We start from the raw sequence: 18,639 nt of genomic DNA, 5'->3' as shown, positions 1-18,639 counted from the left end.
CAACCTCAAGAAATGATGTAATCATTTCAAGAATTAGATCCATCCAATCAAAGATAAGAATATACATCACGTGATATGTGACGCCAGGTAACCTTTAACCTCAAGAACTGATGTGATCAAAAGAATCAATAGATTTATCCAATCAAAGATGAGAACGTACATCACGTGATGTATGACATCACACCGCGCGCAAATCCGAACCAGTTCTCCCGGTGACGTCACGCGCCAAAAGCCCGCTCGACATTCTCCTCCCCCCAAAACCAGCCACATTTCGGCGTTTTTTGAGGGATAATCAAGCGCCGATCGCGTGTTTTGTGGACCCGGGAAGTTTCCGATGTACTTCTGTGGGAGTTTTACAGAGTCTCGGATCTACGATCAGGGCTAAACCCGCCAAGATGTCACGGCACAGATACTGCAGGTAGGAAAAAAACGGATTCGAACCCGGCTCGAAAATCTCATCGTGGCAACATGTCGCCATTTTTCTGTGGCTTTTGTTCGATGTTTGCTACATGATGTAGATTTTTCTGTCGACAGATCGTGACATGTGATGCCCATTTTAGTTCTGTAATGCATTAGAACTGTGATTACTCTGTCAGTAGTTTCTGATCGCCTCCGTTGTGAAGGAAACCCTCCCACTCAGAAAAATATCCGGAACTTTTGTTGACCTGTTGACGTGTCAGAATAAAATATTTATGCGGGACAAAGCCAGCATCGGGCGTAGCAAGGTTCCACAGTAATAAAATCGCTGCATAGATTTAGTGTTAACTTTCAATAATATTTGTACACATCCTTCGGTCATGGTTCAGATGCATAGACCATATTTTTTCTGTGATCCAGTTTTCTAGTTCTGGATCTGAGTGTGTTTGTTTTAGCGGGCTTGATTGGCAAATCTTTTGTTGTCGATCAGATGAAAAAAAAGCGGACAAGTCCAATAATCCCTCGTGGCTATTTTAACAATGACTACATATTGCACAGTGAACCGATGTTTTTTTTCGTTATGAACTATAACAACCCTGCTTTAGCCAAGTGTGTTTTTTTAAATATTTTTTTAGAAGCTGGTTGTCTTGATTACAAAGGAGGAAATTATAAATTATGTAGTGTCTGTCAGTATGGGGCGGGGATCTCCACTCCAGGATGCACTTCCCAGCAATCAATGATAATCAAAATGTTTTTATTGTGCTCGTGCTTCCCTTATGGTTTCTTGTTTGACTAGATATTATGTATATTGTCACTGTTGGTGGGCTTGTGACTTATATTTCTGTAAAAGAAAGAAAGAGTCCAACATTCATTGGTCATGATACCAAATAATCAGTAGAATTTCCATGTTCTTCATTGCTGAAAATCCCTCTGTGATCCAGCTGTTGTCATTAAAAGTCATCGAAAAACGAAAAAATCTTTATACTGCAAGGAGTTTGAAAATCTAACCGTTGCGGCACATGTTTTTCTGGTATTACCTCATCTGTTTTACTCAACGGATCTTGGCAAAAAGCCTACTGTAGTAGACAGCTGAGAAGGCCCCCTCCTAGCCCAGGAATTTCAAGCCAGCTGACACAGATGTCATCTGTTCCTTCAATCCTTGCACAAGAAAATATGAAGAAGTTCGAATTTCTCAATCTTTAAGTTTAACCACGTTTCTAGCTTCATACGAAAGCAAAAGTAATGTTATACATTGTACCGTCATGGTATCCACAAAGAAGTTAAGTACCTCAAATTCAATGGCATGTTATATGCATGAGGTGGCTTTGAAGACTTTTATTGCACTGAATGGGCCTTTTATTCTTGTAGTTCAAGAGCGTCTTATTCCTAACTGCAACTCGTATCCTTTATTCATAGCTTTTGAGTTTCAAATATCAATGGATAACTATTGCAAGTTACTTGGAGATGTAAGTGCCCCGGTAAGAATCAGATATGATAGTTAATTAGGCCATGTTGACTTGATACATGGATAACATCCTATGGGAACCCCAATACTGATGCGAGCAGGTGAAAACAAGTTTGTTTCCGGCAAGATTGAAATTTACCGGCCTACAAATGTAGCTCATGTCAAGAAGAATTATGGGTCTTATGGTAATTTTTCATAAAAACTATGAACATTACGATACCATGTCATCTAAAGCATTTCTTTTCAAGGCACAGTGTTAGATGTATAAAGGCTATTTTTCATTTTTTTGTCTCTTTCTTGTTGCATCTACAGCTACGTTGATGACACGGACAGTGACCTGTCACAGAACGACCATGATTACGATATCTCGTCCATCCGCGGAGGCAAGCGACTGGGAAGCAAGACCCGCTGGACCAAGGACGAGGTACGATATGGGATCGAATCACCAAGAAAAGTTAACTTCAAGTACATTAAGTTAGTACAAAAGGGTATTCTAAAAGACTTACTCGTATATACTGTTACAGGGATCTCCCCAGAAATATAGAGCAGGATGGGGGATGCCAAGCACATGAACTGATGAAGCTTGTGGCGAGGGGTGAGGTCTGGAGGGGGGTGCGCACCCCTCAAGAGGAGAGCTGCCGTTGTTGCATTTTGCCTCCTCCAGACACAAATGGAAGTCTGACTGTCATTTCCTGCAACTTCAGCTTTGCATTTCGTCTACAATTAATGAAATCTCGAGTTTTTAGCAAAATAACTGGCTTGGCAGGGTAAAAATTGGAAGAAATACCCTAACTTTGAAAATCAACAGGATGGAGCTGGGAATAAAACAGGATGGAGGAGTGCCACTGTTCCATTCTTTTGGGAGATCCCTGTGTTAGTGTCAGACAGTGTCATACATTTTAATTCTTTCTAGAGGTATTTGGAACCTGAACAATATCTCTAACAAACTATGCCACACAGTTAGTTTGCCTGTGTTGTGACAACAGTTCATGTTCTTACGTATTCTGTCTATTTTAAGGACGAGGCCCTGAGACAAGTGGCTCTTGACCAGGGGTCAGATGACATTGATTGGAAGGTTGTTGCTAAAAGCTTTCCAGACAGAAGTGGTGAGTCTGATAGCTGTACTCTTGTTTCTGTCACTCATGTTACCTGAGTGACAGAAATATGTATACCCATAATGCAAGGGTCACATTTCCAAACTGGGGCCTATACTAGTCAAACAGTTTACAGGAACAAAAAAGAAAAGAGTACATCCAGAAATATGCACAAATTATGCCATTAGTATTTTTTTTCTTTTTTTTTGTTGTTGTTGTCTTTCGTATGAAAAGAATTCTTTTTATTCCTGTAAACTGCTATGAAAACAGCAAAAATTGTACTTATTATTGATAAGTAGACTAATTACCCTTCTTCAAATGATATATGCATGATCGTACCCCTCCCCTTTTGGCGTTAGAACATGACTGATATTATCTCTTACTGTGAATGTGATTTTTTTCTTAAGACGTCCAGTGTCAGCATAGGTGGGAAAAGGTCTTGAACCCTGACCTGGTCAAAGGTCCCTGGACCAAGGAAGAGGACGAGAAGGTCGTTGAACTCGTGAGGAAGTACGGACCCAAGCGCTGGTCTCTCATCGCCAAGCACCTGAAGGGGCGCATCGGGAAACAGTGCAGAGAGAGGTAATGGCAGCGGGGCGTTGCTGTGGATTCATTTATTTTCGCAGAAGTTTTATTTTGCGGTGGGGGAGAAAGAAGGTTTTTTGTGTATTTTGAACTCATGGTTGAACTTGAAATGATGAAGGTTAGACATCCAGGTAACAAAACAGGCAATTTGCAAGGTAACAGTTACTCAAACAACTGGACAAACTTTGGAAATGGTCAGATGTTTCAGACAGCATCCGCTGTCTTTCGTCAGTGACAATTCTGTAGTACAGAAGTTATACATTGGAAATGCATACTTATGTTGTCATAAATTTTCAGTAAAGGGGTGACTGCAAAAATAAAACCACAGCAAAAGTTTCAAAATCTATGGTAGGTATTCCAGTGACAGTTTGAAAATTACTTTTTGTGTCATGACTGTATCAGAGCTGTTTCTTGCACCACCTTCAAAACTGTAAGATTTAAACTTTTCAAGTACTATTCTTGTTGTTGAAAAACTTAAATGTATTTGTTTGTATTTTAGGTGGCACAATCACCTGAACCCGGAGATCAAGAAATGTGCGTGGTCTGAGGAGGAGGACAGGATCATCTACGAGGCACACAAACGGCTGGGGAACAGATGGGCAGAGATTGCCAAACTACTGCCGGGAAGGTGAACAGACTTTGAACACAAGTGTCCTTCTGCATTGGAAGCAATAAGATATTTTCAAACCTGTCCACCTTAACATAAGGACCACCTGGTCATGGATATACAGTCAAACCTGTACATTCAAATGACCACCTCTATGTATACATAAAGAACTCCTTGCCACTGTGACCACTTTTTTGTGGTCACTTAGATAATTTTCTCATTGACCACCAGCATTCCTGTCTATAGTGACCACCTGTCCACATAGACCAGATTTCTTGATACCCTTAGTAGTCTTCAGCAGTTTCGTCTGTAGATTTGTTCACAATATCAAGTGAAGTAGCATTACATTTGGAATGATTAACTCACAAAGCACAACATTGTCATTGGCAAGGTGAAAACAAAAGGAAAAGTACTTTCATAACACCAATTCCAGACAATTTCCCTGGCGAACAGAAAGCCAAGACAACATGAAAGCAAAGACAACCTTTTAAAGGAATGAATTGTTTGCGGTGTATTGAACAATGCCTTTTCAATTTTGAAAGAGGCCATCTTTCACCAAATTGATAGTGATCATCTTGTTTACAACTTGATGTTGTCTGAAGGCTACTTTTCTTTAGCCACCCTGAAAAGATATGTCCAAACAGATCTCCAACCCAACGTTCCCCAGTATAATGCTCTCCTGTATATCTAAACTGTGCATTCCTGCCATGTACTGCACTAGATATCTGTCAAACCCATAGTTTTTCAGAGTGGCGGATTTATGCAACCCGGCAGATTATTGTTAATGGGGGTAACCTTTGCAGACTGAAATAGGTCTCGATTGTCATGTGAAAGATACATTTTATAACCCTAAATTTCTTACCATCCCAAGGACCGACAATGCCATCAAGAACCACTGGAACTCGACCATGCGGCGGAAGTACGAGGCAGAGGAGGGCATCACACAGCCGTACCGCCGGCGCAACTCCAGCTCCTCCATGTACTACCCCCTCTCCCACAACCACATGTCCTACCCAACGTACTACCCACCCCCGCAGCAGGACGTGCAGCAACCCATGCACCAACAGGATCAGATGCAGGTGGGACATTACATTGTACAGAAATAGGGGAGTGTCAGGATTTGAGATTGTCTTACTGTTGCAGTGTTATAAAAGGATTGTAGTAGTCAAAATATTGTAGCCTGAGTGTCATCCAACTTAATTCCTTAGGAAAGGCCTGGAACTAACTAGGATGACCATCAGGCTAAAAACATTGGTACTGTGATGTTAAAGCTCTGCATCCTGTCTGAAATATATAGAGAAACAGGACTGTCAAGAGTCACAGAGTGTGCATTAAACTTCTGTTTGTTCCTATGATCTTTGTCTGTCAAGTCTCCTGAATAGGGTATCAGGACCAAACCTTAAGGGTGTTGACAACAAGGACTTTTGCACATTACTACTATACTAGGTGTAGCCTGAGTCCAGTTCAGCACATTCAATCTTGCTACCTTCCAGGCCCAAGGATACATGCACCAGCAGCAGCAGCCCATGTACATGAACACAGGAGACTGTAGCATGGCGCCCCCTGCTGACCACAACATGCAACAGCAGCAGCACTACCCCGCCGACAGCATGTCCCAGTGGAACAGCGACGTGGTGGACGGCATGATGGGGGTGGGGATGTCTAACCGCATGGTTCAGGGCCCAGAGGACCCGTCTCCAACCAAATGGATTGTATACAACATGGACAACGATGGTAAGGGGCTCAATGCACAGGGCTCAAAATACTTTTGTGGAAAAAGGTGCGCTGGTGCACCTAACCTAAAAATATACGATACACAACATCATAGACATCCTAGATCGTGAAGAACGCTGGTTCGAACGGGGAATTAGAGAAGCAATATATGAGAGGATGTACAACCCCGCCCTCAACAGGAAAGGGGGTCTACGCGTTCAACTTTCAGGCACCTGGGATAATGCACTGCCCACCACCCCCCACCCCCGGACAAGCAACATTTAGTTACTGTACTAGAACAACAGTAGCTAATTGAACTATTGGCATAAACTTTGTCTTGAATTAATCTTCTTTTTAAAGACTACTTCAAGACATCCTAAATTGTCTTTACCTCATTAACATATCTATTCAGAGTTTTGGTATAAAACCTGGTGTTCTCAGTCCTATCGTTAGTCACTGACGAAAGACAGTGGATACTGTCTGAAACGTCTGACTGTTTCAAAACTTTATCCAGTTGCTTGAGTAATGCGATGTCTAACTTTCATCAACGCACAACATCATATGTCAAAGCAAAATGTCAGCCAAATAAAAAGAGAGAGGAAAGAGCACTCTTGTCCAGAGTTGCAGACAGAATCCGAAAGTCGGTGTGAGATACTCATGTTGCCATGCGCAGCACAAGACAGCTTTGATCTTTGAGAAATTGCGATAACCCAAATATATATATATTCGAGCCCTGCCATGCTCTGTGTAGATGCTGCTTGCAGATGCTTTAGTAGCAGCTTAATTTGCAATGTGTGGAAACATACTTGAATTGAATGTTTCCTGCAAACTTGTTCAATGCATTGAAACAAATGTATGTGTTGACAGCTATAGACTAGCCTGCACTTCTGGGGACTACAAAAACTGCTTGCATCATAGGGGGTCTCTCAGTGCTTATGTCATTTCCGCCAATATTCAAATGTACTCTAAGATAGTAAGAATGTTTACATGCACACATTTGAACGCTGTGATGCAAGTAGTTTTTGTAGTCATCAGAAGTGTACACTAATCTATTTTGTTGTCAGGGCTCGAAATAGTGGGTGCATGTGCACCCAATGCACCCAAAATTGGAGCTGTGCACCTAATTTTTGACTGTGGGTGCACTGGTGCACCTATGTATTTTTGTAGCCTATAGGGTTAAGGTACTATTGTACACTAGTATACAGAATATTCTTGAAATGTAAGTATAAAAAGCAGCATGATAAATTTCTGCTGTACTTTATTTAATGTATTATCTGTTTGAAATTTTAAAGTTAGCTATAGAATTACAGATTGAAGTTCTTAAGAGAGGCAGCAGCGTTAAACTTTGTAATTATGGTCAGAAGAACATTCAACTTTATTTTATCTGGTGCACCCAAAATTCTTTCTGTGCACCCAGTTTTTTGAGTTGGGTGCACCAGTGCACCTATTCCCAAAGATGAATTTCGAGCCCTGGTTGTGCTATCAGTTCCATGTTGCAGATTTGCATACTAGTAGTTTACCTGTTGCAGTACATTTTTGTTGTTCCCCTTTGAGTTTGGCCATTTCGTTTCCTTTTCTCTGCCCTCTTATTTCTGTGCTTTCCTGCTGACCATTTCATCCTACACTGCTTGATGTTGTTATGTGTTGTCTACATCATCAGTCATCAGACTAAGTCACTTCATCTGCTGGTTTGGGGCTAAATCTTTCATTAAGCTACTATAAAGCGTAGAAAGATCCATGGAAATCACAAAGCTAATTGTAGATTTGAATGAGTAGCAGTAATGAAATATGAATATAACATTGGTTTAAAAGCTTTTGAACATGTTGACAAATTTACATTGAGCAAGCTAATGGCAGCAACATTAATTCAAGCAAAACCTTTAAACAGTGGTTATTTCTCAAACTCATTAAAATGATAGGCAGAAAAATTATAAAAAAAGAGCTGCAACTAATCATTTGGCACCCTACCTCTAATTATCTACCACGGGGTAGAGTGCCAACTCTAGGAGCAGGATATACATGTATGCTGTTCTCCCAGCCGAAGGTATTAGTATCACCTTCTGCGCTATGAGTCACGCATCCAGGCTAGAAAAAAATCACTGACAGCTAACCATGAAATTATGATATGCCAGAACATTTCCATCAGGTAAAAAAAAACTATGAACAGAAAGCCCAAAGATTACAGCAAGTTAAAATCATTCCTCTCAACATCGTCCTCTTCGTCCCACCTCCCCCACAACTGTTTTCCGTCTCTCACAAACAAGTTATCAACGCTCTGCACGCAGCCATCGTCTCCCCGCTGCGCTCCGTGCCGGAGTTCACGGAAACGCTGCAGATGGTCGACGCGGAGGGAGAGGAGTGGGACAAGGACTTCGGCCAGCTGGAGCTGATCGGGGACATGGCCATCAACAGGACGGCGGACAGGGAACAAGTCAGACACCTGCCTGCAGAAGGAAGCACAGGTAACGGAGCAACATGTACTTCCTGTAGTTTGTAAAGCTCGGTTTGCTGTTATTTGAAATCTGCAGCACTTAAACTTAAAAGTCTAAGCCCCCGGCCTCCAGACCATGGTTGGGAGCTAATCCTGTCACACTTTACACAAAGTTTACTTAGCTTTTCATGGATTGATATCAAATAACACGATCCTGTTTTGATTCTCTGTTAAAATGTAAACATTTTCTTTGTCTACTCTATGCTTTCAAGATTCTTGCCATGTGTCACATTTGACTTCAACAACCTTGGAATTTTTCATAGAAAAGATACTGATACTTGTTAGAAGTGTGTTTTACAAATGTGTGCAAATTACTATATCTTACACCTTTCTTTAATTGTGTTGCAGAATACAGGTTTGATGGGCGTGCCATCCAGGGGCTGGCTAAGGAGACACCAGGGAAGAGCGGTGGTCTGATCCCGATCACATCCCCCATCACTTCCAAGTTCACCACACCTCCCATCCTGAGGAGAAAACGCAAGAAGCACGTATCCTTAATGTGCCGTCTACAATACAATAGTATAGATATGTATACAAAAAGAAACATTGGCAGTGGTCTTTTGACGGGTTGACAGTTCCTGTTGTGATTTTAAGATTGCAGGGTTGAGCCTCAATAAAGGTTGTTCCATATGCCGACACCAAGCATCAAGAGTTGTGCCCAGTTGAGTCAAAACTGCCCAAGAAGACCACTCAGGTGACCAATAAAATCTGGTCTATGTGGAGAGGTGGTCAATAACATAGAAAGGATTCTTAACGCTTGTGTCCATACGAAATCTAAGTGAGGGACCACCAAGAAGTGGCCACTTTGGCCAGGTGGTCCTTATATAACGTTGGGTAACATAAATTCGGGATTTTTCCGATAATGGTTGACTGAAATCAATCTAGCAGAACAATAAACCATCCTTTTTTTCTATAATTCTGTCAGTATCATGTACTATCTTTGCACTAATCATATATATGGTAGATTTTGTCTCTAGTCGTGCTGACACCATAATATTTCAACTTGAAACTACCGTCCGCCGCACGCACAATTACGGTGCTGTCGGACAGGCGGGCACATTAATTCGGGAGAGAAGATTCGTCTTCAATATCTTACCGCTAATCACATTTTATACAGCAGCTATTCGTTCCATCCTTGGCTTGAGGAGAGTACTATGGATATAGACGTGTCCAAGTAAAAAAAATACACGAAAAAACGGCCGTACCGCACACATCAGGCCAGTTCGGGTACAACCCGTGTGTTGAGTCGGTAGAACTTCACTCAAAGTCGGCCCATCGTCATCATCGGGCAACGTGTAACGTTACTCTAACCTCTCAAATAGAAGTACCCCCTGGAATAGAAGTACCCCCCGAACAAATTTTCAAAATGTAATATAAGTACCCCCTGGAATAAAAGTACCCCCCGGAAAATTTCAAAAATCGACAGTCGAGGCTAGGTAAACTGTGTCCATACATGTACAACTGTCACTGTCAGAGGGAAATAAGATAATAAGCAGGTAGGTAACTTATATTTAGTCAATTATGCCATACCTATTAAGTATATAGATATTGAACAGAATAACTGTCCATAGCTTGTTCAAATCATGATGATCTTCCTCGCCTCTTCGTAAAATATAATAGTAATATTGAAAAATTGGGCATAGGTTCCCCGCTATGACCCCTAACCGGGGGCCACGGTGCTTTCAAATTCAACAAGTGAAAATGTACATGATACATGCTTTTTCTACTTGGAACTTGAAGCAAGTGATCAAAGAAAATTGTTATATCATTTTATTATGACTGACAATCAGTGACATATAACAAAAATCATCAGAGTACTTAACCCTTAAGCTGCCAGTCCCGACTTAACTAGGGATACAGAAATATGCCTTGTGTGCTGGACCCGGTTATAACCGGGATAGGGTATTCCCCAGAACAAAACAGCTTTGCGTGCGTGTAGCGCGCGAAGCCGGGAAGTTAGGGGAGTTAGCGCCGCTGGGTGTTTCGCGGGTTTCGTGAGGGAGGTCAGGGGTCAAACATTTTTGATTTTTACTTGGCTAAAAAACCTGGCAGCTTAAGCGTTAAGTTAAATGTACCTGATCATATTTTCTAAAGACATCAACCACAAAAAAACACAAATATGAACACAGTCCTTCCACAAAAGAAATATGTATATAAACTTTTGCTCCATAGCGTCGAAAACAAAGTGAGACGCTCGGATTTCGAGTTCCCGCGGTAAATCCCACAATTTTGAACAGAGATCGACTGTAAAAGTAGCTCAACGTCACAGACCGCACATACTAAGAAGATACCCATTACGTGTTGACACTAGAAACCCGCGATGAACCACCTAAATTGGGAAAATCTTACGATTATTTAAAAAAATGAACCCTCTGAAAATAAATATGGCCTTGTGTGTCTATCGTTGCCCAAAAAATATAATATTTCCATGCGTTTACGGTATCATTTTAAAGATCGGTATCCGCACTACGCAATATGCTGCTAGTTTTACTGTCGCCATGCCTGAGAGTGGCGGCCATGTTTCGCGATTTCGCGCTGTTGTTTACCGAATCATATCGGACATATTTCTGCCGTTTTAGAGATTTTGTGGCCTCAAAACACATATTACAAGGGAAGTTAAGTTATGATTGTTGTTTTAACGTGTTACATGTCTTCTGCGAACAAATAATTCTTCCGCCGCGCTGCCGATACTACGGATATAGTGGTCAGGAAATTATTCATTATTATTCCCCGTGCAGGCGTGCAGCCTACTCCACACGTTTTTGATCAGCGTGCTTTGGTTTACGATATAAACAGAGACTATCAAAGTTATTTATATGAAAATTGTATTTTAAAATGTCAATGTCGCGTCTTTTTTTCCGGTTTACTTTGTAGCGTCATAGCGATATCGACCGATATGTTACGAGTGCCGCCAGGATACTTTTCACAAGGCCGTCAAAGCGGCGAGAAAATCAACGCCGGTAGGCCGAAAAATAGCGAATTACGAGCAAAAATACCGGGGAAATATGGGCAGATAAACCTTAACTTACGATTTTAGAGGGATTCCTGGTTTGCAAAGCCTCAATTTTTCAAAAAATAATAAACGTACCGTCTAGAATAAGAACGTACCGGGTGGAACAATAGGCGAAAAAAAATAAACGTACCGGTACGTTTATTTGAGAGGTGAGAGTACATTATTCATGGGAAGTTAGCTGGATGCCGTAGCAATGGTAATACTACTATGTCCATGTGTTCCTTGTTGTGCTAGGAGCAAACTTTGAGGAAAATATCTTCCTCAGTCCACTATCACACGCAGCATTTAGACAAAAAAGTGTTCCTCACAAACCTTTGTCGTCTGCTTGACAACAGGATTCTGGTTAACAATATGGCGGCGGGAAAATACACGTGCCGTAGGTTGTAGCAACAGAGAGGAGTTTTGATGATTGATCACACTTAGAATCCAGTTGCAGGTTAGCAAAAGAGATTGTAATAAGTTGTCTTGTAAATAATTGTGTTGAGCAGGAAGCGGATGTGACATTTTTCTTATAAACCAGCCGACAACCATGTTGTTTAATTCTCCCACGAAGTCCTCAGACTGTTCCAATAAGGGACGGAGAGTTTTTGACCTCATCGCCTTATAATCCATGCTTATCGAAGCTTTTCAGACAGTGTTCTGAATACGTAAGTCTGGCAGGTTTGCATTTCTAGCGGTATTACTTATGTTGCATCTAGCACATATCCCTAAATACCCCGTTTTCGAAAAATCTCGAATTTAAGTACCCCGCGAATTTAGGTTACCCAACGTTATATGGAAAGGTAGTCACTTGTAGTACAACTACAAGTACTAGTACAAGTTGTACAGGTTTGTCTGTAGTTACCCTTTAAAGGATCTGACTCAAGCTTTCCCCACCTGAAGGCAAGGTACACAGATGTTTGAGACTTCCCATGTCTTAAGATCTCACATGATGTAAGATTAAGGAATTTGTCGGTTTGTATCCTTAACCACCTGAACAGAACTCTCTCAGCACGTCGACCCTGTCCAGCATGTCTCACGACACCACGCTGACCCCCTGTAAGGAGACAGACAACACTCCGCAGAGAACACCCATCAAACCGCTGCCCTTCTCACCTTCTCAGGTAGGCTCAAGGGCTATCAAGTTCCCAGCAATTAAACAACTGGGCAAAAAGTGTTCAAATCTGGTTAAAATATGTGAATTATTGATACATTTGTATATAAGTCCTATGGCCATTATTCTTAAAGTCTACCAATTACATTACTTAAGACTCAGAGACAAATGTAACTTCCTTGCTTTACTCAGGGTCTGCTAATTTCGAAGAGGTGACTGTGTAGCTAGGGACATACTGTAAATCTTGACATGTTTGTGCTGGTTTATTTTCGTAGTGATCTCAGGCACAAATGTATGACACCACGGATGTTCCATTGCATTGCTTCTATTTTCAGAATTGTTTCAACCACAAACTTACTGCACAGCAAAAAACTCCTTTTCAAAAAAGCTCCTTTTCCTTTCCACCGAGAAATCAAGTCCCAGTGAAAATAGATGATCTCACTAGACATCCAGGTAATAAGATACTCCAGATGACAGATTACTCAAGCAACTGGATAAGATTTGAAATGAGTATGACAAATAGCAAATTCATACTGGCTTGTACTGTGAGTTGTAGAAGTTTTCCAGCTGCTTGAGTAACTGTCATTTGTTGATCTCAGTATTCTTACTGTAGTATATGATAGTACACTAACCAAGACGCATATCCCCCTACTTGTACAGTTCTTGAACACCCCAGACATCAATGCGGAGGTGCTGACGTCCACCCCCATCTGCAGCCGTGCCCCCACCAGCACCACTCCGGTCAGCGGGATGCTCAACACTCCAGCGACTTCTGTCAACACTTCTATCAGCATCATGGGCAAGGAGAACAAGGATGGACAGTCAGTCATACTTTATCATCTTAAAAACTGAAGAAAGCTTCGTACGAAGCTTGTACCAGTTTTCCCCAAATCTAAGCACAAATATTTTGGAAACTCTGGATGCTATGTAATACTGCATACTATGTTGCAATAAGCTGGTTCACTGTTGAAACTACACAATATGAATGATGCACTGTGGGTTATATGTCAAAGTGAAAGGCTCCCAAGAGATAAACAAACGTGTCTGGATATGTATTAAGCATTGTCAAAACACGTTGATGAAAGTTAGATATCCAGGTAGTAAGATACGCCAAAAATAATTACTCAAGCAACTGGATAAAATTTTGAAATAGTCAGTTGACTGTTTCAAAATTTTGAGTAATTTTTTTTGGCGCATTGTCTAGACAAATTGTGTTTAGGACTGAGGGACCTTGACCTTTAACCTTGCGCATGTGCAGTTCAAATCGTGAACCGACTTATTTTGTATTCAGTCTTGATGCTATAGAAACAATCTCCTTTTTGTACTCCTTGATTTAGTCTTCTACAAGCCAGTAACATCTACTAACATAATTCCAACAGGGTCCATAATTCCGCCACCCTGAAAAGATACCTCCAGACAGTCCAACGCAACATCCCCCAGTATAACACACTCCTATATATCTAAACTGTGCAAAACTGGGGCGTGCTGCACTAGAGATTGCTCATGCCCACTGATTTTCAAAGTGGCAGATTTATGTAACCTGGTGGATGAATGTTAATGGAGGCTTTATATTTGCTATTTGTCGTATTATTCAGCCTACTCATTTTTAAATGCTTGAACAGGGAACAAGTGTTCCGTACCCCCCTGATGAAGCGCAGACTGATTGACATGACGCCCAGGACACCCACCCCTTTCAAGGACGCCCTCGCTGAGCTGGAGAAGAAGGGAGGAAAGCTGAAGAATCTGGTACGTACCTCTCTGGCTGTTAAACATGTTTTTCAAAATCATGAAAAAATGCTGTACAGCTTTGCTGGTTATTAATTGTTAACTGGTGATTGAGGTCAGTAAGTGGCTAGGCTATCAGACATGGGATCAAGAAGTTACAGGTTAGATTCCTGGCTAGACCTGTCCTTGGGAAAGGCATGACTTTCCTCACTCTACCCATGGGTACCTGACTTAAGTTTGGATACTTTATTTGGGAGGTAAACGTGATGGAAGGAGAGTGATAGGCTCCTTCTTCCAATACCACACCTAGACACAGTGGATTAACAACCCACTGCCTCTACAGCCTCAAAAAGGCTATGGAATCTTTGCCTTTCTGAAAGGGAAACGGTACAATGCTGAACATTTTGTCCTGTTCTCCTTCCAGCCTGTGACCCCGGGTCACATTGAGAAGGACCTGTCAGAGGTCATCAAACAAGAGGACGGTGGGAAGTACAGCGAGCTCTTCTGCAACAACGAGACCCCAGACAGGAAACGCAAGTCAGAGGTGAGAAGTTAGAAACCCTACGGATAGTTTTAAACTGCTACCTGACACACTTTTGTAGTAGATTCATGCGTTAGAAAAAGTCATTGAGAAATTATTTATCTGGGATGAGGAGCTGTCCGAGCTGATCTTCAGTTGTATTTTAACATACTTCTGTGTGGCTTGCTCTTGCTGTCTTTGCCAAATGAACCATACATTACCCACATGTATATGTTTTGCTGTGTACAGTTTCAATAAATCCCATTGAGAATTACCTACTTAAGGACTTTTTATGATTTTTGTATCCCCAGATTTTGACATGCTGTACTTGTTTTGTATGTTTGTTAGAACCCATCTCCATCCAAGAAGGCGCGGAAGTCCCTGGCCTGTCTGGAGAACTGGGCACCAGATGCTGACGAAAACGCTATGGAAGCCTTGATGGACACACCGGTAAGTAATCATGACAAAGGTCTTGTTACCTCTGTGAAAAAGTTTTTGCTGCGTGTCTGTCGTTTTGTATTTCTGGATATTTTTCATTGGAATAATTTAAGAAGTTCTGGATTGATTGTGATGATATGTTGTATGTGATTAGGTCTTGGGAAGACAATGCCCAATGCCAAGGTCCTTTTGGGGCCTCCTGGTAGCTGTCCTTGGTGCTGAAGCAGAACTTTTCCAGCTTTTGTATCTTTTGTCCTGGACATGCTCTGCTCTTGATTTTTGTTGGCAGATAGCTTTTAATGTCAGATTTGGCCTTCCTAGCAGCCTGTTCTGGAACTGTATAGGCATTTTTGTTCAAATTGTATTATTTTGAAACGGGTAATTGAGGCGCCAAGATGCCAAGTGTCCTCGTACCTTTAGTTTTTAGCTCAGTTTTTTGTACCATGTGACATTGGACTGACTAAAGAATATTAACAATCCTCATGTTTCCCAGATGAAGAATCTTCTGTCGGAAGTGTCGCTGCTGTTCTCCCCTCCCGCGGGGTCCAGAGTGGAGGGAGGGAAGGATGTTCAGCTGGCAGACACCTCCCTGGGGCTCAACAACGCCTTCAACCTGCCATCCTCACCCACAAAGATGAAGGTAAGAAGTGCACGTGTGCGTGTGCGTGTGTGTGTGTGTGTGTGTGTGTGTGAATGAGTGTGTGTGAATGAGTGTGTGTGTGTGTGTGTGTGAGTTAGAGTGAGTGAGTGAGTGAGTGAGTGAATGAGTGTCAGACTCAGATTGAGTGTGAGTGACAGTGAGTGAGTGAGTGAAGTACTTCCTGTCAGTGGGATTTGTTGAATCCAGTCATCATGAATGGTTTTGAAAAATCCAATACCTTAAAATTTGAAAATTGAAAATGCCAGACAAAGATCTGAAGTACAATTTCATTTTTATTTCTCTTTTTTTTTCAGTAACTGTTATTGAGGTGGGACAGGTAGAAGTCAATATTGAAAGTGTTAAAAACTTGCGGTGCGTAATATATGATCTAGTAGTGAAGATATTTGACACATTAACCAGTTTTTCTCTACCTGTTACCAGCTGAGGTCAGCCTCAAAACGACACGTCCATTTCCAGGAGACCCCTGTGCAGAACAGACAGACAAGCAAAGTTGTCAAGGTAACCATTATTTATACAATGAATTATAGGCAAATTGAAAAATCAATGAAACAGAAGATACCGGAAAACAGCAGCCAGTCTTATGACTGGAATATTTGAGGATTGACAGCTGTTTTCACATGTATACTCATAAACGTGGTCACTTGTTTGTAGTAGTAACACATTGTATGATAAAGGAAGATTAGCTTACAATGCTTAATATGTGACCTTACGATCGTCTGTCTTCACAGCTGGACACCAGATACGAGCAGGTTGCCTGTGGGAAGACGGCCGACCAACAGTTACTCATCCAACAGGCACGCGCCATCATGCAGTCCTGCAAGCCACGGGCACTCAAACTCTGAGGGAACGGACGACTTCCAACCAGTTTTGTCCTTCAAACGACAACTGACACATTTTCAAATTTCATCGATTACAGTTCGCCGCTATTGTAGCCAATAGCTTGGTAGATTTCCATCAAGTGAGCATAGTCACAAAGAGCTGATCGCATACAAAGAAAACCTATAATAGAAAGGGCCATTTGCTGAGCAAAGTTTTATTATTAATGGCGATTAGCCTACCAGTCGTGCCTTACAAACTCAAAGCCATTCTGATATAATTTAATCAACCAATCAAAACTTGCAAGTTATAAAACATGTAACCAATCACATTGCAGCATTATACAGATCTGGCCGATCTTAATGAGGGAGTGTTTCCCCATATTTCTGTCTCGGTTGTCCAGAAGGGGTTGTTTATTTTGGACAAATTTATCCTTTGTAAATGTATGTGATTCATTGGCCTACACCTGTAGTTGCAATGTTTTCCATTTTAAATCCATCAGTTTGGCCAGTGTGTAGTTTTATTCTTGTTGAAACGGTTGTGTTACTTTCTGTGTGTGATGTGTAGAAATACTACATTGAAATATGAAAGATATCTTTTGCCACTGCCACTTAAGTCGAAAGATCTCAGTCACTAAGAGGAACATGTCAAATCATGTTTGAAAATTCATCCAGGACATTTCAAAAAGAGCGCTGTCAGGCATGGAAGGACTTCTTTTATTGTAAACTCATGTCGTAAGTTTAGATTTAGATCTGTTTCTTTCTTCTGTGCAGAATACACTAAACTAAGCTTTACATTAACATATGTTCATCAACAGCCTGGCTGCCTAGTAGTTGTGAAGCCAATGCAAAAAGCCGAATTTTAAACGATGTTTCTAAACAGGACCAGAACATAACAGAAATAGTTTAACTACAGCTTTCCAGAAAGGTTTTCTCAGCTTAAACTAATGCCTTTGTAGCTTATACTAGCTGCTGGGTTCGTATGTATTGCAGGGTAGAATTTAGCACCGTCAGAAATACATAGTTTGCGTACACGTCACAAGCACTGTGCACCATTTGTGGGGATTACAGAAGGAAAACGCACCGAACAGGGAAAGGTACAGTATGGCTTAAGACCGCACAGAGCACAAGCAGCGAACAGGTGTAATTTTCCGTGAACGGGTTTTACGAAAGGGAAGAGAGGCAAAAGACTAAGATTGTATTTAAATGGTTGTTGCAGAAAATTAGTATGTGAAGTAAATGTATATATTATCAGTACAGCATACGAAATGATAAATAGAGTTACTACTAAAACTGTGGTGGCACAGGCGATGCTATGTAATTTCACGTTTTGCCGACAAGTTCTTGTGTATAGTAGAGGGAGTGGTGGTATAATGTGTGTGAAACTGTTGAATGTGTGTTTTCGAGGTAAATTACAATATCCATAAAGAGACAATTCTGGGCTAATGTTGATGTTCAGACGTGCCTTATTCGTGAACTTCAAGACTTAAAACAAATACCTGTTTTAAATTTAAAGAACCCCACACAAGCAGAAAAAGTATGGTGTGACTTCTCTAAATTGAATGTCATTTTGATAGGTTTAGTAGGACTGTATAGTCCAGAATTGTCTTGAGCCATGATGTTTCTGTGGATCCTTTATTTCTCCCCATACCCTTTCCCCTGAAAGTAACAGATATTTCGAAAAGTTGACTTTGCACTTAATGGAGAAACGTGTTCCATTTTATTATTCCTGAGATGAAAAAACTTGTAGTTTGTACAATATATGTAATTGTAAAAAAAAAAGTAAGTTTATGTGCATCAGTAACAACATCTGTAAAGGTAAAAGATACAGATAATCCCCAGTTGTGTGGAATCTTACTGTTATTTGCTGACTTAGGGCAAGACTTCAGGCATGTTACACTTATTATATTGCTGCTCATCATAAAAGACAGTTGATATTCTACTTAGTAAAACCATTTCTTTCCTTCCTTCCCAACAACTGAGGGTTGCTGTAACTTGTGTG

At 41.1% G+C, this 18,639-nt stretch overlaps 1 protein-coding gene across 2 annotated transcripts; it reads left to right on the top strand.

Annotated features, from left to right (window-relative positions):
• The first annotated feature begins 188 nt into the window (after positions 1 to 188).
• On the top strand, positions 189 to 18,563 carry LOC136428846 (myb-related protein A-like). 2 transcript variants are annotated; one of them, XM_066418641.1, is made up of 17 exons: positions 189 to 418; positions 2,195 to 2,306; positions 2,901 to 2,988; positions 3,384 to 3,558; positions 4,061 to 4,189; positions 5,040 to 5,247; positions 5,662 to 5,902; positions 8,167 to 8,343; positions 8,721 to 8,860; positions 12,366 to 12,488; positions 13,139 to 13,299; positions 14,101 to 14,224; positions 14,628 to 14,747; positions 15,072 to 15,173; positions 15,655 to 15,801; positions 16,243 to 16,320; positions 16,551 to 18,563. In XM_066418641.1, the coding sequence occupies exons 1-17, from the start codon at positions 396 to 398 to the stop codon at positions 16,662 to 16,664; spliced, it is 2,262 nt and encodes a 753-aa protein (XP_066274738.1). In that variant the 5' UTR covers positions 189 to 395; the 3' UTR covers positions 16,665 to 18,563. The 2 variants fall into 2 exon arrangements, with proteins under 2 accessions (XP_066274738.1, XP_066274737.1); XM_066418640.1 differs by having other exon boundaries at positions 8,146 to 8,343.
• Positions 18,564 to 18,639: the final 76 nt, after the last annotated feature.

Source organism: Branchiostoma lanceolatum, chromosome 2, assembly GCF_035083965.1.
Source record: "Branchiostoma lanceolatum isolate klBraLanc5 chromosome 2, klBraLanc5.hap2, whole genome shotgun sequence".
In the NCBI taxonomy this organism is placed as follows: Eukaryota; Metazoa; Chordata; class Leptocardii; order Amphioxiformes; family Branchiostomatidae; genus Branchiostoma; species Branchiostoma lanceolatum.
This window is presented reverse-complemented; position numbering and strand designations above follow the sequence as displayed.

What these genes read in the sequence shown, in the direction of transcription:
- LOC136428846 (XM_066418640.1), top strand. Translation starts at nt 396, where the DNA reads ATGTCACGGCACAGATACTGCAG. An exon ending in GCCAAACTACTGCCGGGAAG is followed by an intron (nt 4,190 to 5,039) that starts GTGAACAGACTT and finishes TACCATCCCAAG; the next exon opens with GACCGACAATGCCATCAAGA. An exon ending in GAGGAAAGCTGAAGAATCTG is followed by an intron (nt 14,225 to 14,627) that starts GTACGTACCTCT and finishes TTCTCCTTCCAG; the next exon opens with CCTGTGACCCCGGGTCACAT.